A 23,655-nucleotide genomic window follows, 5' to 3' on the forward strand; every position below is an offset into this window, starting at 1 on the left:
GTCTGAGGGGGCGCTGGAAGTGGTAGTAACCATGACGTTTTCCATAGGGATCCCAATTCGTCAGTTAGGTCTGACATACGTCGAACGTGACCGACTGAATGGGAACGTCTCGGTTACGTATGTAACCCTCGTTCCCTGAAGGAGGGAACAGAGACGTACGTCCCATCACCACGGTTGCTGTATCATCACTGCATGGCCGGGTCACTAGTTCGGCTCCTCAGTGAAAAACAAATGTGCGCTGCATCCGCCTCCTGTTTATACCAGCGGTGCGGTGCGGTGCGGGGCGGAGCGCGAGATGCAAATCTCGCACGCCAATGGCCATAGGCCCGTTCTCTATACACTTGAAGCTGATAGGGGCTCCCAGAAGTGATCCCAATTCGTTGACGATACTCCACTAAATTTTTATACAACATACCGTTACTCTTTATTTTAAAATGAAGAAATCGTTACATGTTCAGAGATGCAAAAGCGGTGTCCGATTTGTGCACAAACTGATTTGTTCAACCGCTTCGCAATCCCAAATCACATCAAACAATTCATTCGTGAACTGGACTGATCGGATTGCAGCTGTTCTCAAGTCAAGTCTAATGGATTTTTTCCTTTATGACAGCGGAAACAACTCACAATACTCCATCATTTTTAGCCATACTACAGATAAGTGCAAGATATAATTATAATAAACAGTGAACTGTCTAATTTTATATGTGCACACTCACAATAACAACAAAGGCCGTGGATTCAGGGAACAGATTATTTTACACTCCACTCCAAACGCTGTCTTCATTTCAAAAATATATTTTGTTTATTAAACGCAAAGATTTTCATTACAAAAGCATTTCTAAATTCAGTTTATATTTCCAACAAACGAAATTCCAAGCCAAGATAACGAAGTGGTAAAAAAAAAGCTTTGAGTTACCACCATGCAAATTCAAACATATCACTCTTCTCTGTATGTGGCAGCAATGCGTCACACCTGGCGTACGTAAAAGTCGATCATTCTTTACAGATGGCCCGGTATATTTGGACAGAAGACGAGACAGAGTTCTTTATTAAACTAATAAAAACAATAGTATAGAAAATGCCACAATTTTTCTAGACCGTGAAGCAGATAAGAAAGAGAAACACCCAGAAACACCTCATATGTGCCGCTCAAGTATACGGTGCTTTCCTTGCCATCAATGCTTGGATAACACACACATCTCCTTCCATTAAAACAATGGCGTGTGGTGGCTGGGATATACATAAACCTAACAACATACGTAGCATAATTTTTGGAATGACTTATCACGAGAGGAAAAAAAATGTTTTAGTCGCATAACATCAGTTAATGGAAACGCCGTCATTTAGCAAAAGTTTTGCGCAAATGTGTAATGGAAACACGGCTACAGTTAGGATGTTTTTCCCCCGTTTCAGCAATATTCGCGGGTCACCCGTGCAGGACTCTGACATACTGTATATACTGAACTCAAACCCCCGTTGATCCAGTCCCCTCATATACTGATAACTCTCCTACCTCACATCCGCCTTCACTTTGTTATTTGCACTACCGACTGTTTATTACAGTAACAACTGTTTACTTATGCATTTTGCACTACCACACCGTAACTGGATTATGCTCATTTGCACTGCCGACTGTTATTTCAAGTACCAACTGTTTACATTTGTATTTTGCACCGTACTTCTAACTGTAATATGCAATCACTTTCCACTGCACTTTTACACTTTTTTTCGGATAGCTTCTGTCCATAATTTATTGCACTACCTTAATCCACTGCCATATTCCTCATTTTAGCCTAACATATCATTGTATACCTCTATCTGTAAAATTCTGTTTATAGTAATAGCCATCTGTATATTATATTATATTATATTCATAGTACATATCCACCTGTAAATTCTGTTTATAGTAATAACCATCTGTATATTATTCACTGTACATATTCACCTGTAAATTGTGTTTATAGTAATAACCATCTCTCTATTTATAGATATATTTATATATATTCAGTACATGTCCATGTCCTGCACTTATGCAAACGTTGTATATCCTGCACTTGCTGCTATTGCACTTCTGGTTAGACCTAAACTGCATTTCGTTGCCTTGTACTTGTACTTGTGTAATGACAATAAAGTTGAATCTAATATACAGTAGGGGTGGGGGAAAAATTCGATTCTTAGATGCATCGCGATGCGGACGTGGACGATTCTGAATCGATTCACAAATGTCAAAAAATCGATTTTCTAAATGTTGATAACGTAATGTTGACGGAACGCAAAAGGCGCAACTCTGAAGCGTGGGAAGTGCAGCGCCCGAACCGTCAGTGGCGTGCACATAACAGAGACGCATGATAGCGGAGCGAGAATGCACCCTCTGCATTAAAAGCTAACGTATGGAAGCACTTCTATGAAGATGAAGGGGAAAATGACCTGGACAAGAGCCACACTATATGCAAGTTGTGTCAAACTAAACTAAAATATTTTCGAAACACGACAAACATGAGAAACCATATTACACGTTTCCAACGCTCGGTTGTACCGGTAACGTTAGTTGCCGCCAACCAGAGAACCACAAACTATCGCAAATTTGATGGTCAAGGATTTTCGTCCGTATTCTCTGCGGATGTTAATTTAGTGTTCAGATGTTCATTTCATAAAAGCTGTTTTCGATTGCGGTATACAGCAAAAATTTGTCTGTGCTCAGGATTTAGTTTTGACTCACAAGTCTTAGACTCTATTATTTATTTGTGTATAAGAGCAGCTGTATGTTACTAGTTATTCAGAATAGTCCACAAGCATTACTTTTGTAGGAGAGCTGCTGGTACAGAATTCTATATTTTTGTATTAAAGCTGTGGTTTTGGCACAGCAAAATGTTTATATTGCTCATTGCACATAACAGGAGGTTATTAATTTGTGTTAGTGATTTAGAATATGCTGAAGTCTGTATTAATTTACTACAAGTATGCTGCTACAGACACTTTTCCTGTTGTTGTTTTTTTGCAATGTTGGGACATTTATTAATAAAAAATATTGGAAGTAAATTCATTCTAGAGGAGATCTGCATGGAGGAATGGGCCAAACTACCAGCAACAGTGTGTAAAAACCTTGTGGAGACTTACAGAAAACATTTGACCTCTGTCATTGCCTCTCATTGTTGAAGTGTACCTATGATGAAAATTACAGGCCTCTCTCATATTTTTAAGTGGGAGAACTTGCACAATTGGTGGTTGACTAAATATTTTTTTGCCCCACAGTGTATATATATATATATATATATATATATATATATATATATATATATATATATATATAAATATATATATATATATATATATATATATATATATATAAAAACAAATTAGAGCTGCATGATTAATTGTAAAGACTGCGATCTCGATTCAAACACCCACGAGATCTTATTTCTAAATGACAGATTTTCCTGTGTCTGTGCCTGAGTAGGAGAAAGCAAGTGAATCACATTTCCATGTTACAAATATCCAAGTTATCGCAGAAGTATTGAGATAAAAGTTTATAGTTTGGATATAAACACGGACATGAAGCAAATCACCGTTTAAAACTAACTTGGCGCTTCAAATAACTGTTGTATCGATTACATCGGCATGCCACTAGGTGGCGACAAGTGAGTGTTAAAAGTGTATTTGACATTCATTCAAAAGATTTGTTCAAAAACATTGATTCATCCTGTAAAGAAAAAAGTGAAGTAGTTATGAGTAGGGTTGGGTACCGAAACCCGGTGCCATAATCGGTATGTACCGAACCGAATCAGAACGCAGATTTCGGTTCCTCATTTCGGTGCCAAAATTCAAAAGTGCTTTCGCGCTTTGGCTGGCGCTGAGCCAAAGACAGACGTCAGCGCTCGTCACATCACAACTCATGACAACTATTCAGTGTTTTCAACCACATCATGTTTATTTCAGGTTTCAGACATTTAAATGCTCAAGTAGGCTTCTAGCAAAAAACACACACTAATGTCTATGAAAGCGGCAATGACAATCCTTTCAGACAGTTATAATTCGACTAACGTTACATGTTTTATTCACATCAGATACATGCACATTATATAGTAACTATATCGTTTACTCTATTCTTCTTCCAGTTCACTGGTCACTTACTTTCATGTATTTCGTGAGACGAGAATGAACTCAAGTGTTGTAAATCCGACAGATCCGATTCTGAGGGGCAAACTAACATGGCGCCGCTCATTGCGCTTTATAGATCAACTAACACACATTCACTCACACATTTCAACATCAGATAGTTCATGACACAGTTAAGAAGTTTGTGAATATTTTGAATAAAAAGAATAAGCTAAATAAACCCGATACAGCTGAGCTGTCAGCGCTATTGCGGCTGCTGTGTGTCATGTGAGAAACATGACGCGTCGCCATGGAAACATTAAGGCGATGCGTTCTAAAATATTTAGCCAGAGAATATGATCATATTTCAAAATAAAGCTGAAGCTCGAGGCTGGTTTGTAGCATACCAAGAATACAGACGACTGCTGTTATTACTGTAACTGTTATTTAGTGTTATATTAGGCTTGTTGTAGTTGGGTTAGGTGGCTTAGGTTTTACTGTGAATTTGTAAATAAGTCAATAATAATTTATTGTGTTTTGTATTTATTTATATTCATACATTTAAGTATACATTCAACTTTTAATAAATGGTTCAATTTAAATTAAAAAATAAATAAATAAAAAGCCATTTAATGTCATCCACCTCGTTTTGTGGCCTTTTTTTTTCTTTCAAATATCGGTTCAGGAACCGTCTAGGCACCGGAACCGTTTTAAAAGTATCGGTTTGGCACCGGAATCGAAAAAAAAACCAAACGATACCCAACCCTAGTTATGAGTGAGTCATTGAATTCAATTTAATTCAACTCAACAAATATTTTTCAAATAGAGTGCAGCAATTAATATTTTGTAGTAAATAGTTACATGCTATTTTGTTTAGTTATCTGTTCAGATTCGTGGGAGAATCATAATCTCCATTTTAAACAAAAATTGTGATTCTCATTTTATTCAGAGTCGTGCAGCTCTAACACAAATTAAATGAACACATGCACGTTATGCAACCGTTATGCACATGCACCCTAACCCTAAACCCTAACCCTAACCCATAGCGGGTCAGGAGCAGTGGCTGCCCGAGACTCCTGATCCGCCAAGGCTACCCGAGACTCCTAATGGAGCCTTGGACGGCCATGGCGGATCAGGAGCCATTGGCGGCCATGGCGGACCAGGAGCCATGGGCGGCCATGGTGGACCAGGAGCCGTGGGCAGCCATGGCGGATCAGGAGTCTCGGGCAGCCACGGCTCCAGATCCGCCATAGCCGCCCAAGGTTCCTGATCCGCCATGGCCGCCCACAGCTCCTGACCCGCCATGGCCATCCAAGGCTCCATCAGGAGTCTCGGGTAGCCTTGGCGGATCAGGAGTCTCGGGCAGCGACGGCTCCTGATCCGCCATGGCCGCCCACGGCTCCTGACCCGCCATGGCCGGCCAAGGTTCCTGATCTGCCATGGCCGCCCAAGGTTCCTGATCCGCCATGGCCGTCCGAGGCTCCATCAGGAGTCTCGGGTAGCCATGGCGGCCTTGGATGATCAGGAGTCTCAGGCAGCAATGGCGGATCAGGAGTCTCGGGTAGCCTTGGTGGATCAGGAGTCTCGGGCAGCCATGGCAGATCAGGAGCCCCACCCACATGTGTCCTGCCCCCCCCCCCCCCCCCCCCCCCCCCCTTTCTTTGGGGAGCTTCAGGGGTGGTAGGAAGGGCTTGTGAAATGGAACGAGTTTGTGGGCTGAAGCAGCCTCGTGGGCAGGAGGGGCCTCGTGAGCTGGAGCATAATCGTGGGCTAGAGCGGTCTCGTGAGCTGGAGCGGGCCCGTGGAGACTAGAAGCGGGCTCTTGGATGGCTGAAGCGGGCTCATGGAGACTTGGAGCAGATTCTAGGAGACTTGGAGCGGACACTAGGAGACTTGGAGCGACTCTAGGAGATTTTGAGCGGACCTTAGGAGACTTGGAGCGGGCTCTTGGAAAGCTGGAGCTGGCTCTTGGAAAGCTGGAGCGGGCTCGTGGAGACTTGAAGCTGCAGGATTGCTCCAAAAGTCTATAAGCCAACGCTCCTCCTTCTGCCGGGACTCCGGCATGGCGGCGGCCATCTTGGTCGGAGACAAAGGTTCCGGCGTGGCGGAGGCCATCTTGGACGGAGATGAGGGCGGTCCTCCTTCTTCGTGATTTGGGCTTAGGGACGGGTAGGGCCACACGGGAGGACCCACTGGAGGGATAGGTGGAAGAAACTGGCTGTGGGTGAACTGACCAGGCCGCGTGGTTTTCTGAGGGGATTGGACGAGGTAGACACTTCCTTTCTTGAACCTCTTCAATTTCAAACTCGAAACAATTTAGAAATAGAATCAGATTAATGGATTTGACTAGGGAAAAGGAACAGGCAGACTCAATGTAACGGATAGTGTCCTCGTCCAGGTCCATCAGAAAAAACGGGTTCAAAGGAGCGTCTGGCCAGTTCACCAAACTAGATAGCTCAGCGAATTCCTCCACATACCTCTCCAGTGGGCGACCGTCCTGCCGAAGCCCACACAGGCGATCCACCGCTGAAGAGTCTCTCTCAGGGGACACGGGAGAGAGCGGGAACAGAAAAAGACCCATATAGAGTCTTTTGCTTTTGTGGTCCGATCTTCTGTTACAATTGTTGGGTGTAGCAGGGAAGAGTCAGAATCAGAGATTCCAAACAATAGATGGGTTTAATCAAAACAGACACAACCAACCAAACAAGCATAACAACATCAAGATCGGACAAGGAGTGCAGGGAAGTGAGTTAAATAAGAAGGGAGTGCAAATGATGAACACCAGATGCAGGGAATCCAGGGATAGCGGGAAAGATGATGAGGGTGTTCAGGTGTGAGGCAGGGAGGATCCTGGGTCATTGGAGTCCGGGACAGGCGTGGATTGTAACAAATGTAAGTGATGTTAATGAATTGTTTTGGAACTGTCATATGAAATCAGCGTCACATTTTCAATCGTTCAGGAAAACAGCACTCTTGGTCGTGTGATGTTGTTTAACTGTATCATATGTTGTTATAAATATAAAAAAACTGCACATTTCGAATGTGTGAGCTGTGCTCGTTTGTTTTCGATTTCTCCTCGACCGCCAACAGCGCAACCTTGTTGCCGTCAGTTCATTATACATTATATTTTATTATCGATCGCCACTTACACTAAATTAATGCAGAATCATTCTTGCATTTTGGTGATTCCCTAGATGTTTTTTTTTTTCAAGATTTATTCGTTTTTTACGTTTTAATCAGGCTACTTGTCCGGTAAATCTCTCTTTCACTTGCCCCTTCAAAAAATCCACTTATCCCGGACAAGTTACACACGTTACGTAACAAACGTTAATGTCGAGCCCTGAGTTAACAGTAGCACATTCTTTAAAAAGGAGACTTATTTAAAATCTTGTCAATATTGTACTTGTACTAAGGATGTATTGTACTACATCCTTACATTCTCTGCTCTTATTTTCTAGTATGGTTTGTCTTTCCGTGTCAAGATTCCTGCAGCTTACCTGTTTGTGTGTGGCCTCCCTCACGTTGAGAATCTTTCCCCTGAGCGGAAACACTCCATATCGATCTCGCCCAATCACTCCTAAACCAGACACAGCCAGAGACTTGGCTGAATCTCCCTCAGTAAGGATCAGAGTGCACTCGGAAGAGTGTTTCCCCCCTACATGACGGTGCAAGAGTTATAAAAAGATTAATCAAACATTTTAAAGACCACTTTCATATTTACCGTACTTTAAAAAGTCATTTTCCAAACAAAGAAGCTGCTACAATATACAATATACTGAGCAAAACTGCAATAACCAAATGAAATATCTGTCACAGGGTGTTTTGGTGTTGTTTCATGTTCATGTTTCATGTTTTTAGTTTATCATGTTCAATGTCATGTTTACTGTCACGTCTAAGTTTGTCATTAGTGATGGTATGCCTGATACCGAGGCTTCGAAGCGTGTGTCGAGAATGTCAGGCACCTCCCATCGGAGCTCCGTATCGAGGCTTGTATCGTTTCAGTGAAGTGACGTCACCGATGACGTTCGAAGCCTCGTTTGAGTGCAGCGTGGTTCACTTTCGGCGGGATGCTTCGACTATATGACGTGTCAAACTACACAAGCACTTCCACTCCCCTCTCTTAAGTCCACATTAATCACTTTCACTTTGTTTTATCCAATCTAAAAAACGTATCGGTTACGGATGTAACCCTCGTTCCCTGAGGAGGGAACGGAGACGTAACGTTAGTGACTAACGAATGGGGGTTTCGCTTAGAAGCCTCTCATCTTCGAGATCTTAGAAAACGCCCAATGGCAGTGCCAATGCCATGGGCATGCGGAATTTACATACGTAACTCCGCCCCACAGCGTGGGTATAAATAGGAAGTACGTGGCAATATCGCATTACGTTACCTGCTGAGGAGCCAAGACTGAACTCCCGTTCCAGCAAGCACAGCAGATGTGGCAAAGGGACGTTACGTCTCCGTTCCCTCCTCAGGGAACAATGGTTACATCCATAACCGAGACGTTTTCTTTCGTTCGGTCACTATGGCGGAACGTTAGTGACTAACGAATGGGGGTCCCAATATAATCACGCCACTCAGCTGTCTTCTAGAGCCCTGCGTAAGTGCGAGTGCCCTGTCGTAAGACTAGTATGGACGAAGGAACCCCCACTTATCACAGGAATACCAAGGCACACTGGGAAGCATATTCCAGTGGAGATATGCCAAGATGCCTACCCGTAGGGATGACTTAGAGAGTACACATATGACCCGCTAAGGGCTGCATATGGAAAAACTCTGGGGTACCAGCCGAAGGTGGATTTTTAACCCCAGGGGTGGCAGGGACTGCCAAGAGGTCGTGGTAGGCAGATATTGTGGCCACGTAAACTTTAAGGGTGGAGGGAGACAGCCTTCGCTCCAGCCCTTCTTGGAGGAACGAGAGCACAGACCCGATCGGGCATTTCCAGGGGTCTTCTTGGCGGGAAGAACACCAGGTGACAAAGAGGTTCCACTTCAACGCATAGGCATGCTGAGTGGACTCTGCCCTAGCGGAAGTGATGGTAGCCACCACCGTAGGTGGTAGGGTACTCAAACCTGCCGCGTCCCATCCAGGAGCCACACGTGGAGGTTCCACAGGTCGGGACGCGGGTGCCAAAGGATGCCCCGTCTCTGAGTAAGGAGGTCGCGTCTCAGAGGAATAGGCCAGGGAGGGGCTGTCGCAAGGAGTAAGAGTTCGGGGAACCAGGTCCGGCCGTGCCAGTATGGGGCGACCAGAAGGACCTACTCCTTGTCCTCCCTGATCTTGCACAAGAGCTGTGCGAGAAGGCTCACTGGGGGGAACGCATATTTGCGTAGGCCCCGCGGCCAGCTGTGCGCCAGTGCATCCGTGCCGAGCGTGCCCTCGGTCAGGGAATAAAACAGGCTGCAATGGGAAGAGTCGTGGGAGGCAAACAGATATACCTGTGCGTTGCCGAACTGTTCCCAAATCAGCTGGACCGTCTGGGGATGGAGTCTCCATTCTCCCGGAAGTGGCTGAAGCCGTGAGAGCTCGTCGGCTGCACGGTTCAGGACTCCCGGAATATGGACAGCGCGAAGGGACCTCAGGCGCTTCTGACTCAATAGAACGAGATGGCGGGCGAGTTGAGACATGCGGCGGAAGCGTAGACCGCCCTGGTGGTTGATGTACGCTACAACGGCCGTGTTGTCTGTCCTGACCAGTACATGTTGACCATTCAGCAACGCTCGGAAGCGGTGCAGGGCGAACCGTACTGCCAGCAACTCGAGGCAATTGACATGCAGAAGGCGCTGGGGTCCTGTCCAGGAGCCCGCGGCTGCTTGTCCATTGCACATGGCACCCCAACCCGTGGCAGAGGCATCCGTCGATACGACAACATGCCTGGAAACTCGTTCTAAGGGCACACCGGCCCATAGAAAGCTGAGGTTCGACCACGGGGTGAGTGTCTGGAGGCAGGCCCGGGTTATTTGGACCCGGAGCGTGCCAGACTGCCATGCCCATCTCGGGACTCGGTCGCGAAGCCAATGCTGAAGCGGTCTCATATGAAGCAATCCAAGCAGCGTTTCCGCGGCTGCAGATGCCATATGCCCCAGGAGCCTCTGAAACAGTTTCAGTGGAACCGCACTCTTGCTCTCGAATTGACGGAGGCAAGTCAGCAGAGACTACGCGCGCGCGCGCGCTCGAAAGCTGCGCGAACATGGCGACCGAGTCGATGTCCATACCGAGAAAAGAGATCCTCTGCATTGGGCAGAGTTTGCTCTTCTCCCAGTTGACCCGAAGGCCCAGACGGGCTAAATGTTGTAGCACTAGATCCCTGTGTTCGCACACCAACGCTCGAGAGTGGCCCAGTATGAGCCAGTCGTCGAGGTAGTTGAGTATGCGAACCCCGTGCTGCCGGAGTGGTGCAAGGGCTGCCTCGACAATCTTCGTGAAGACGCAAGAGGACAGAGATAGCCCGAATGGGAGGACCGCGTACTGGTATGCCCGCCCCTCGAAAGCAAACCATAGGAACGGTCTGTGTTGTGGAAGGATGGAGACATGGAAGTAGGCGTCCTTCAGGTCGATCGCTGCAAACCAATCGCCTGGACGAACGCATTCGAAAAGGCGTTTCGCTGTCAACATTTTGAACGGAAGCCTGTGAAGGGATCGGTTCAAAATTCGCAGGAATTGGTCCAGGTCCAGGATTGGCCGTAACCCACCGGTTTTCTTGGGTGCAATGAAGTAGGGGCTGTAGAAGCCGGACTTCATCTCGGCCGGAGGGACAGGCTCGATCGCACCCTTCGCCAGCAGGGTGGCAACCTCCGCACCCATGACGGGGCGTTAGCCCCGACCATGGTATGGCGGAATCCCCTGAAGCGGGGAGGAGCCTGCGCGAACTGAATCGCGTAGCGGAGTCTGATAGTCTTCGCGACCCAGCGGGACAGCCCCGGAAGCTGAAGCCAGGCTCCCAGGAACTGCACCAGCGGGGTCATTCGGACCACAGATGTACCCACGGTGGGGCAGCGAGGCAGCGTTACCGGCCCGGACATGGGAGGCATAGCGTCCCGGTGTGGGGGCACGGTTAACGGCTGCGTCCTGACAGAGGAGACCAGGGAAGGACGTGCGTTCCACTGGGGTCTGCTCTGAGAGGAGGCTGGCGACAGAGAGGGATGCGAGTGGCGGGACCCAGGGGTGGCGCGCACTGTCATCACCAGTCTCTGGGTGCTCAGGGATGGGGGAGTCAGTTCTTTCTTTAACCACATTAGGGTGCTGCTGACCCGGGGGCCAGCAGCTGAATAAAGGACTGCGGCCCTGCTGCCATCTCCTAGAAAGAACTGCCCATCCTTGAGCTGTCCGCGTCAGGAGTGCCGCTTGGCCTGGCGTTTTTTCACGGGCTGCAAGGCTGGAGTGGACTGGGACACCTTCCTGCGGTTACCTCTGCACGGCCCGGGTGGAGGCTGCTGCTTGGGTGGCGCAGAGGTAGAGGGAACCGCGGGAAGGCGTCTTCGGCGGCGAGCAGATTGAGGCACCTGCGCGGGCAGTGGGGTGGAGGCACCTGCGCGGGCAGTGGGGTGGAGGCAGCAGCTGACCGCCGGGGCAGGATGTGTTTTATAGCCTCAGTCTGCTTCTGAGCGGCTGAGAACTGTTGGGCGGAGCTCTCAACCGCTCCGCCGAATAGCCCATCCTGGGATATGGGAGCGTCGAGGAAACCGGTTTGTCCATATCGGCCAGGGTGAGCCATAGGTGTCTCTCCTGGACCACGGCAGTGGACATCACCTGACCCAGGGAGTGTGCGGTCACCTTCGTCGCCCGGAGAGCGAGGTCGGTGGCGGCACGCAACTCATTGCTGAGTCCTGGATCAGCTCGGCCCTCATGCAAGTCACACAGCAACTGGGCTTGGTAAGCCTGGAGAGTTGCCATGGCGTGCAGCGAAGCGGCGGCCTGCCCCGCAGCTCTATAAGTCTTCGCCACCAGAGATGACGAAAACCTACAGGCCTTGGAGGGGTGCTTTGGGTCGCCGCGCCAGGTCAAAGCACTCTGCGGACACAGTTGCATCGCAACAGAGCGTTTGACTGGGGGGACCCCAGTGTACCCTTTAGCCGTGGCTCCATATAGAAAGGAGAAGGCGCAGGAGGTCGCCGAACGGTCACGGGAAGACAACGGGTTCTTCCAGGACCGCGCAACCTCCTCATGTACCTCGGGGAAGAAAGGTATTGGAGGGGTGGCTGGACGGGTGTCCGGACACGCCGCCCCCAAAAGCCAATCGTCCAACCGCGAATGCTCAGGTCGGATGTGGGCCGAGGCACGAGCGTCAGAGCTTTATTCCACACCGTCACCCTCAGGTCACCCTGGCCACCAGCCAAAGTGCCGCCTCTCGTGGAGACCGCAGATTGGGGTGTGGCAGAGGGGACTCTCGCTCCGGCATCAGCACGGAGGTCACGGAGTCTCTTGACCGTAACACCGAGATGATCATGTTCCCGCAGTGGTGAAAGCCCAAACACGTCACACAGCGCTCGTGCCCATCAGAAGGCGAGAGAAATCGACCCAGAAGTGCACGGGCGAGACATCCTGAAAAGGACGTGCCACGTGGAAGCTCTTTTGTGAGAGGAAACTTCGCAGTAAAACTTCGCACAGATCAGCAGGCAGGAAGTATGCGATCACTGGAACGCGCTGTCACACAAACACCGACCGGAAAGCTGCTCGTCTCGAAGAAGCTGACAGAGTCTCAGAAGGCTGTAAGGAGTGAAGAGATAGGTACTCTTGGCTCCGAAGCAGAAACGTAATGCGATATTGCCACGTACTTCCTATTTATACCCACGCTGTGGGGCGGAGTTACGTATGCAAATTCCGCATGCCCATGGGGCGTTTTCTAAGATCTCGAAGATGATAGGCTTCTAGGCGAAACCCCCATTCGTTAGTCACTAACGTTACATCGTAGTGACTGAACGAAAGGAAACTACATTTCCCTCTGTTCAACAAAAGCACTCCCCTGTTACAAAATGACCAGCTGATATTGTGCAGCTCTGGTGTGCATTCGAAGCCTCAAGAAATGAACCACTTTTCAACACATCTGGCTGGAAAGCTTCAAAGCTTCATGAAGCTTCATCTCGCCACCACAATTTGTCATGTTCTGTCAGGTTTCCTGGTCTTGTCATGTGATTTCCCATGCCCTCATGTGATCTTGTCGTGTTCTGTCATTGGTTCATTGTTTAATCACTGTTCACAGGTGTCACTTGTCTTGTCATTAGCCTGTGTGTATTTAAGCCCTCATGTTTGCCATGTGTCTTTTTCTGTTATTGTATGTGTAACCGCTGATGGTGAGTTTTGTTAGAGTTAAATCTTTTTATAGTTAGTTTTGCCAAGTCCTTGTTTTATGTTTTGATTTATATTAAGATTTATGTTGGAATAAACTGTGCTTGGGTCCAGCAACTTGCCTCTTCAGTGGAAATTGTTACAATATCAGTCAAAAAGCTGTCTTTTTTTAAAATTGTAACATTATTTTTGACTATTAAACACATTTTCTGCACCACTTCTCTTTAATATATCATTCTCATTACTGTATATAGGTAATTTAAATAAAATAAATCAAGTAAAAATGAATGTGGCAGAACAATTATACATTGTGTTTAAATGTTTTTATTTGGAATTTCAGCAGACACTCATTTGTAAGTACACTTTTTTTTAAATGCAAACAAATAAAATTAACATCCTAACAAATATGGATTAAAATAAATAAATAAAAATAAATAAATGCATGAAAAATAAAAATCTACAGAAAACCCATCCAACCCCACCCAAAACTACAACCCAAAGATGCTATCTAGAGGTAAAAGCAATGGATGCATGATCAACATTAATCACAAGTTTGCAAAAAAGAAATAAAAGGGGACCAAACTTTTTCAAATAACAAAATCTTGTCTTTTAGGGTATACCTAATTCTTTCTAACTGTAGTGTACCAGACAACTCTGTCAGCCATATTTTAAGAGTTGGAACTTCTTTTTTCTTCCAAAACAAAAGAACAAGTTTTTTGGCAGAGATTAACCCATATGAAACAAAATGTTGTTGTATCCGTGTAAGTCTCAAAAATTCTTCGGAGACTCCAAATATAATCAATATAGGATCTGGTTCAAAATGTATGCCCAATGTGTCTGTAAAAACCTGAAAAATGTTATTCCAGAAATTTTGTAATTTTGGACACATTACATAGGAATGAGACAGGGTGGCATCTAAAAATTGACATTTGTCACATAATGGAGACACTTCTGGAAATATTTTGTTCAATTTACACTTGGAATAATGAAGCCTATGAAGCACTTTGAATTGAATAAGACAGTGTCTTGCATTAATGGAACACCTGTGGACAAGTTCAAGACTGCGTTCCCATATTTCAATTGGAATTTCCACCGCAAGTTCCTCTTCCCAGGCAGATTAAATTTTTTCCATAGAAGGACTTTTCACCTGTTCTAAAGCTTTGTATAGGAAGGAGATAGTATTGCTATCTCTATGACATCTTTCCAGAAATGCACCCAGATACATGGGTGTAGCAGTGACATAATTAGGAATGTGAGACTTCACAAAGTCTCTAATTTGAAGTTATCTGAAGAAGTTATTAGAAGGGATATTATATTTCTCACACAGCTGTTGAAAAGAAGCAAATTTACCATTCACATAGAGATCCCCTATCCTTTGTAACCCTAAATTTTTCCAAATTTCAAATGCACTGTCTAACATTGAAGGGCGAAAGGAAGGGCTAGCTGAGATAGAAAGTAAAAATGATATTTGGGTGAATTTACAATGTGTCTTTAACTGTTTCCAAATACAAATAGAATTATGAATAACCGGGTTGTGATTATAAAGTGAACTAGCTATACTTGTGGGTGATAAAAGTATTGCATTAATGGAATATGGGAGACATTCCTCCCGTTCCAACCACAGCCAACTCTCCCCTCTCATAGTAAAATCTATCCACGAAGTCAGAGCCCTCAGATTCGCAGCCCAATAGTAATAAAGAAAGTTAGGTAGGGCAAGCCCACCCTGTATTTTGGGTTTACATAGGTGCTGTTTGGAGATCCTATGGGCTTTATAATCCCAGACAAAAGGAACCAGGATAGAGTCCAATTTTTTGAAAAAAGATTTAGGTAGAAATACGGGAATGTTCTGCACCATATACAAAAATTGTGGGAGAAATATCAACTTAAAGGGGGGGGGTGGGACACTCAGTTTCAGTCAGTCTCATGTCAATCTTGAGTACCTATAGAGTAGCATTGCATCTTGCATATCTCCGAAAAGTCTTTATTTTTATTATAATTATAAAAGGAAGATGCGCTGTTCCGAGTCTTTCCGAAAAAAGCTGTGCGGCTGGGGGCGTATCGTGTGGGCGGAGCTAAAGAATGTCGAGCGCGCGCCGCTGTTACTGTGTTGAGTGCGTCTGAAAGCTGCGTCATCCCTAAAAGCGGGGAAAAACTTTATTCAACATAAAAAATGGCTTTTAATCAGATACAGCCATACATCTATGATCCGGAAACAGACCCAGAGGCTGAAGTTGAACAGGAGCAGCAGCAAAAACGATTAGAGCAGGACATCTCTATGTGGTATAAGTTACACTAACTATATAATATGCTTAGCGGCTTGTGTTATTTACACATTTATACTTTAATTATATCGTGTGTGTGTGTGTGTGTGTGTTTACGCGTGGTTTGTGTAGACATGATTTGTAGTAAGCGGACTGGTTTTGCGCGTCAGGCTAGTGTTTACATAGAAAGACATGGAATAGTAGCGCATTTGAATGAAGAAGCACGCTTATTTAGTCCAACATATTTCCCCACTCTTTGTGTATTGTTGTTTGGAGTGCTTTTACAATACACAAACATACACATATAGTGGCCAGCTAAACAAATGTTCACACTATACATCGCATGCTCCATTGATCAATACGTGATCATGTTTGGGCTACTTGATGGGCATAGGCAAAAACAGACATTTGAAGCAGTCTTACTCACTGCCTGCGGTTCCAACGTTGGGACCTTTATCGTTGGGACCGCTCCATCCTTCAGTATTAGGCGATCTTAAAATCCAGCGTCGAACTGGGCCTTGTTTATAAAACAATCGGCACCGAAATGCAGGGAACAGACATAAATATTTGCGCAACTCAGTTGCTGATCCGGAAAAGCAAATTCCATCCACTTTTGCCTTAACGCGGGGTTATTTGGCAATCTGTACAGGACTGTCTTGGCCTGGCAACCAAAAACACACTTTTTTGGTGACATTGTTAATTACTTGAAGTCACATCACCTGTGCAGCGCAGCCTACGAGCCAGCGCTTTGATGGGCGTAGCCTATTGCTTTCACGCGCTCTCTCTCTCTCGCGCGCGCTCTTCCGGTAGAATTGTCCGTACGGCCAATACAAGGAAATTCCGCCCTGTTGACGTCAAGCAGACCCATGATCGAAAAAACTTTCCGAAACTTATGACTAACAGGAAGTACTAATTTTGGCAAAGAAATACTCCCATCAAACGTCCACCTTAGCTTTTGAAACTGTGTCCATGTTTAGCATGGGAATCCAAGTCTTTAACAGTGCAAAAAGATCAGTATGCATGAAACAGCATTTCACCCCCCCCCCCTTTAATTGCATTTACCCTACTCAAAAGAGAAATAGGAAGTGTTTTCCAGAAATTGACTGTGGATTTAAGTTTTAACAAAAGGGGATTAAAATTGGCCTTAACTAAATTGTAAAACTTTTTCCTAGGTATGTGAATTGTTCTGAAGCAATCTTAAAGGGCAAGTGATGAAGCCAAGAAGGATCTTTGTTAGTGACTGGCATCAACACACTCTTGTCCCAATTAATTTTATATCCTGCAAATGTACCATAGAAATCAATCAGATTAAGGATATTTGGAATGCTGCTATTAGGCTCAGTAATAAATAATATTATATCATCTGCATATAACGCTACTTTATGATCAGTATTTCTGGTTTTATAGCCTTTAATACCAGAATACGCTCTAATGGCCTCGGCTAAAGGTTCAATCGCTAATGCAAACAAAAGTGGTGACAGCGAGCAACCTTGTCTTGTACCTCTATGCAAGTCAAAACGAGAGGATATTGTTTGATTTGTGAGAATTCTTGCACACGGACTAGAGTACAACAATTTAATCCATGAAATGAAATGTTCTCCAAGATTAAACTTCTTCAATACCGCAAATAGATAAGGCCACTCAATTTGATCGAATGCCTTCTCTGCATCCAATGACAGGATGGCTAAATCTTGCGCCAGGACTCTGGGAGAGTACATGATGTTGAAAAGGCGTCTAAGATTAGAAGAAGAGTACCGTTTTGGTATGAAGCCGGTTTGATCTGGGTGCACCAGGTTTCTAATTACAGTGTTTAATCTATGTGCCAAAGTTTTTGCCAGAATTTTTTGATCTGTATTTAGGAGTGAGATTGGCCTATAAGACCCCAGGTCCTCTGGGTTCCTTCCTTTTTTTGGAACTACAATAATAATTGCCTCGTCTAGAGTGGGCGGCAGAGACTGATCTATAAATGCCTGTTGTAAACCCTATATAAGTATGGTGATAGTAGTTCGTTATAGGCTTTATAGAGTTCATTACAAAATCCATCTGGACCAGGGGTTTTACAGCCTTTTAGAGATTTTATTGTATCTGATATTTCCCTGGTAGTAATTTCTGCACCTAACTCGTCAACTTGTTCTTGATTTAATGAGGGAAGATTTTGTTGGTCTAAAAACTGCACCATAACTGTAGGATCTATACTTCCTTTAGACGAGCATAGTGCCTCATAAAATGTCTGGAACCTGTTATTTATATCCCTAGAGGATGTGAGAATTTCTCCTGTGTTTGTTCTAATTTTGTATATTGTACGCTCAGATGCTGTTTTACGGAGTTGTCGAGCTAACAGTTTCTGAGGTTTATCACCGAATTCGAAGTATTTTTGCTTAACATACTGAAAGGATTTTGAAATTTTAGAAGAGAGGATTTCATTCAGATTGTATTTAAGTGCACAAATCTTTTTATATTTTTCAAATCAAGGCTGTTTAGCATTTTCCATGTCTAATTCTCGAATTTGGATTTCCAATACCTCTAGTTCAACCCTACTTCTTTTTCTTTGAGATGCTTGGTAGGATATAATACAACCTCTGATATATGCTTTAAATGTGTCCCATAGCACTCCTATAGACATGTCTGGCTTGTCATTGAACTCGAAAAAGTTTTTTATCTCCTGTTTTAAGTGATTGATAAAGACTTTATTTGTGAGTAAATGATGGTTAAGCCTCCAATTTCTTTGTGGTTTCTCCATATTATCTATTTTAATAGATAAAGACACAGGGCAATGATCGGAGATAACAATATTATGATATTTAGCCGTACAGACATTGGGCATAAGTTTACCATCCAGAATAAAATAATCTATACGGCTATAGGCATTATGGACTTGAGAATAAAAAGAATATTCCCTAGCCGTCGGATAAAGAATTCTCCACACATCAAACATATTAGAATTGCTTATATATGCATTTAAAAATTTACTAGAATTGGAGCTAACTACTTTTGTGGAGGAGGATTTGTCCAAATACGGGTCTAGGACACAGTTAAAATCACCCCCAATTATAAGATTTGTATTTGAAATATCAGGTATTAGAACAAACAATCTTTTGAAGAACTCAGGTTTGTCAAAATTTGGTCCGTAAACATTTTAATGTCAATGGCACAGAAAATACTTCTCCAACAACAATTACATATCTTCCTTCTTTATCTGAAATAGTCAAATTATTTTTAAATTGAACTTCTTTGCGGATGAGTATAGCTGTGCCTCTGGATTTGGCGGAGAAACCTGAATGATATATTTGTCCAATCCATTTGCACCTCAGCCTAATATGGGCAGTGCGTTTCAAATGCGTCTCTTGCAGGAACATGATATCCGAAGACAGCGATTTTAAATGAGATAGTATTTTCCCCCTCTTAACTGGTTCATTCAGACCTTTAACATTCCAGGTTGAAAAGTTTAATGAAGCCCCCTTTGCATTTATATTACTAAACATAAACAGTGATTATAATCCTACTCTGCTCCAACCAATTACCTAAACACAGGTAGTTACCATGACAACCTTTAGCACCGGCCCACCCTCCCAACTGAACATTAGAAAACAGAACATGTTTAGCTGTTACAAGAACAAATAAACAGCAAAACTTATCATGAAGTAGAAGGCAAGAAAAACGTAAACATAAAATAAAAAACAAAAAGTAGAAAAGAAAATCCAACCTCCGTATATTACCTTTCAGAGACTTCACAAAGGTCCAGCACTAAGTCCGCTTAATAAAAGAGACTTCAACAAAACAACAGGCATTCTTCTAAAGTGAATGTTTCGCAGTTACTTTTCTGCCCCAAACTGCTCGATTGCAAATTTCCATGCTTCGTTCGCGTCGGTGAAAATCTTCTCCCCCTCGCTGTACGTCACCCGAAGCTTCGCAGGATACAGGATGCCAAACTTCACACCGGGTTTATCCCGAAGGATCTGTCTTACTCTGGCAAAAGCTGCCTGACGTTTGACCACGGCCGAGGGGTAGTCTCTGAAGATCTGGATGGAGCGACCGTTAAATGTTAGCTTTCTTTGTGTTGATACTTTGTGCATGATGTTTTCCATGATATGGCCATGGTGAACTCGAGCGATGAACTGACGCGGCGGGTCACTTTCCACAGGCCGGGAGCGAAGCGCTCGGTCCAGAACAGGAAGCTCATCTAGTCCAAGCACCTCCATGAGCAGCTTAGCCACAAATTCTCTAGCACCTTGACCGCTTTCCAGTCCTTCTCGGACTCCCGCGATTCTTATATTCTGCCTCTTAGAACGGCCTTCCAGATCGATGCATTTCTCAGTTAAGTCTGACACTTCCTCGGACAGAGTTTTAACTTGAGCTTGTAGTTTCGTAACAGCATCTGACGAGGCCGTGGCCGACTGTTCAAGGTGTTCGAGAGTTGTACGGTGGTCATTTAACTGCATTGCATCAAACTTCGCATCAATTTTTCTCTCCAGTGTCGCCAACTCTCCTTTCAAGCTCTCTGTAATGTCATTTTTAACCCTGCCCAGATCCATTCGGAGAGATTCGATTGCACGCAGCACCGCGTCGTTCACTACTGAGCAGGCCTCTTCCAGCGAGCCCGCGGTCTCGGCCAAACTTTCTCCCTCAGCAATATCTTTCGTCCCTTGTTTCTTCGACGGCATTTAAACAAGCAAATTGCACTTGCTGTACGTGTGCAACACTATAAATGCTTCGAGAACGCTAGCGAACTTTATGTTGTTTTGTTTTAATGAAATTTGAGTGAAAGTCAGCGGAGCTACTAAAAACACGTCTTACTCCATCCTCGAACCGGAAGTCCCCCACAATTATACATTCATAAATTATTAATAAGTAATTTACTTTTACTAATGGTTTGTTCATAATTTGTTCAAGATTAACCATTGTTTATTGAGATGATACTAAAACAATTTTTACATACTTCAGTGATTTATAAATGATAAATAGTGCATCAACTAATAACTCAAACATCTATTGATTTGTTGTGATTTATTTCAAGATTTACATTTTTTTAAAAGATAACTTACAGCACATTTGTAAATTGTTAACATACCACTGATTAATAAGTTATAAAAATGTAGTCATGTTTTGTAAATGATTAGTTCATCATTAACTAATAATTTATAAATGTATTTTTTCACTTGGGATCACATACCTGTGCTTTTATTCGATATTTTTGTTCCTATTTTTGCTATTTCTTTTTTCTCTCTCTCATTTTTCTCTTTTGTGTGTGTTATATTTGATGCTCTGTTCTTGTTTTTTGGTTGACTTTTTAACATTTCTGGCAATTCTGGCACATTTACATTCATGCTTATTAATGTGCACAGCCCCTGTAAACAAAATAAACTAAACTAAACTAATTACTTATAAGTGACTTATAACTGAACGTTATTGACAACGACGAAATTAGGGGCTGAATTCGAAATCGCTGATTAACATACTTCTCATACTATTTCAAAATGTCAAACTATTTCAGTAAAATTTACATATTTGGTTTCAACAACCAGATGCATTTACACTTAACCAGTTTTGTTTGGAATGCGTCTCAAACCACCTCCTGAAGTGGTTTAAGTGCTTGGATCTGAGTCTCGAAAATGGTTCAGAGAGCATTTACACCTGAAATTTTCATGATCAGAGAAAATGTGACCAGGTATAAACAACCCCTTAGGGTGAACTAACCCTTTAACATTCTTTTCAAATTCAAATGAAAAAGTTTATCACACATAATTTTTGCTCCCAACATTCGTCTTTGTGAAAATAGATTTATTCATGCTAAATATTGTTTCTTTTCTTTTGATTTTAGAGTAAACATTTGAGTTTAGAATGAACATTTCCACAAAATTCTCCCAAATATTCAAATAATGGCAAACATTAAGAATATTTAAGTAAAAGCATTCAATTAATCAATTTATCAAAGAAATAATCAACAGATTATACAGTTATCAAAATAAACATTTGTTGCAGCCATAGTTCAATTATTGACTTATGATTATTCAGATTTAGAAGATCAGATGAGCATCAAAGCCCTTTAATCTGTATGGAATGCCATAAACAGGTTGCATACAAAAGTGGAAGTAGTTCAAAATCTCTTCCGAAAATTTACAACAGCACCATACAAAGTACAGTACAAAGAGAGTGTTTAACTTGCTGATGTAATATAAAGCCTTTACAGTGCAAAAAGCCTTTTGCCCTGAAACAAAGTGCTTTGCATGGTTCATTTACCCATTGAGTGCCTTATGAACTAAAAACTAAACATTTAGCCAACTTCATAAAAAATACCAAGATATATATCACATATTCAGTCTAAAAATAATGATTTTTGGTCTACACTGCCGGGTCCTAATGAGTAGAGTATGATCTTTAAAAACTGCCGATATGGCTGTGGACAGCAGAAGAGAGCAAAGGGGTTTATCCATCATGAACTCACCAGCATCATTGGCGTCGTCTAGTTTGGGAATTCCTTTAATCTTGCTGTGTTTGACAGAGGAGCATTTCTTGTTCAGCTGTATCTGAGCCTTAAACTTCACCCAGTTCAGAATGCTTTCCACAATACCACAGTTTGTGGCCTATGATGGGACAAATAACTCAGAATATTACCACAACTCAATAGTTATTGAAGTTGACATTTAATCAAAATCCACTCAATTTTTTTTCTTAATACATGTTATGCGTTGTCTGGTGCACAACTCATTGGTCACAACTTCAGTTTCAAGCTGACTTTAATACATGAAATTATTTTTGTTATGTCCAGAAGCTTTTGATAATGAAAGGGAGACTAAAATAAAAATGTAAACATAAAGTGTAACATTTTACAGTTACAGTAAGTACAACATTTCATATAAACTGTGAAATTGAAATCAGCATTAGAATCAAGATAAGAGATAATCACACACTTACAGCTCTGATGAATTTCTCAGAGAGAGCACATTTGGAGCCAAAGCTTTTGGTCTGTAGAGTCATGTTCTCCTTGGTTTGGGAATCAAAGGTTGGGTTCTCGATCAGGGCATTAACAAATACCCACAGATGGTTTTTTATCTGAAATTTTAAAAAAAAATTCTTAGAACAGTTAAATCTTAGGAGATTCAAAATCTTAAGAGACTGAAGAAGCACATTTTCAAGTGTATAAATATATACTATATCATATGAGTGTGTTGAGCATATACACCTGGAATGGTTTCACAGAGACTCCAGCTTTGTTCTTCTTCTTCACCACTTCAATCAGTTTCGCCACTATTTGGTCCACAACATAGTCAACATGTCTTCCTCCCTAAGATATCACATAGCTCATGAGTATTACATGACTTTAAAAGAAGCATCTAAACAATAGAGGAATGATAGAAAACCACCAGTATAGCAAAGGTGCTGAGCAGAGTATACGTATAAACACAGAGTATGCTGTGTTTTTGCTGTTAGTTTAGTTGGTACAACCCTCTAAATGTTGCAACTTTAAAGGTGCCCTAGAATGAAAAATGTAACTAACCTTGGCGTAGTTGAATAACAAGAGTTCAGTACATGGAAATCACATACTGTGAGTCTCAAACAGCGTTTCGTCCTCCTTCATATGTAAATCTTGTGCGTGAAAAATACCACAGAAAAATAGGTGAATCTCAACATAACACCGACTTTTACGCAACAGTCGGGATAATTAATATGTACGCCCCCAACATTTGCATATGCCAACACATGTTCAAGACCAGGCGGACTGCACAGCCGAATCATCAGAAGTTCTGCAGTTATTGTGAATAAACAAGTGTCAAGCAAGGATAGCGAAAATGCCAGATCATGGAAATAAAAGTTATGTTCCAGGCTGTGCAGGGGACTTTCGTACCCTTCCCAAAGAACAAAACTGTCGATACACATGGTTGATGTTTATCTATAACCGGAAACCGCAACAAATTTAATTCAAAGTTGTTCATTTGCTCGGCTCATTTCACCACGTACAGTTTTTCTAACCTGGGACGATATCAAGCAGGCTTCGTTCAGCATCTGATACTAAA

At 43.2% G+C, this 23,655-nt stretch overlaps 1 protein-coding gene across 2 annotated transcripts in view; it reads right to left on the reverse strand.

The window, feature by feature from the left end:
• top2b (DNA topoisomerase II beta) overlaps positions 1–23,655 on the reverse strand; it is a 205,976-nt gene that overhangs the window by 137,571 nt on the left and 44,750 nt on the right. For both annotated transcript variants that reach the window (XM_079829353.1, XM_079829352.1), the window contains exons 9-12: positions 22,824–22,925; positions 22,556–22,693; positions 22,086–22,224; positions 7,593–7,750 (exon numbers count right to left, since the gene is read on the reverse strand). In XM_079829353.1, the coding sequence (XP_079685479.1) occupies positions 7,593–7,750; positions 22,086–22,224; positions 22,556–22,693; positions 22,824–22,925 (537 nt within the window). The remainder of the gene's footprint in view (positions 1–7,592; positions 7,751–22,085; positions 22,225–22,555; positions 22,694–22,823; positions 22,926–23,655) is intronic.

This window comes from Gobio gobio (genome assembly GCF_949357685.1).
Source record: "Gobio gobio genome assembly, chromosome: 11".
Taxonomy (NCBI): Eukaryota; Metazoa; Chordata; class Actinopteri; order Cypriniformes; family Gobionidae; genus Gobio; species Gobio gobio.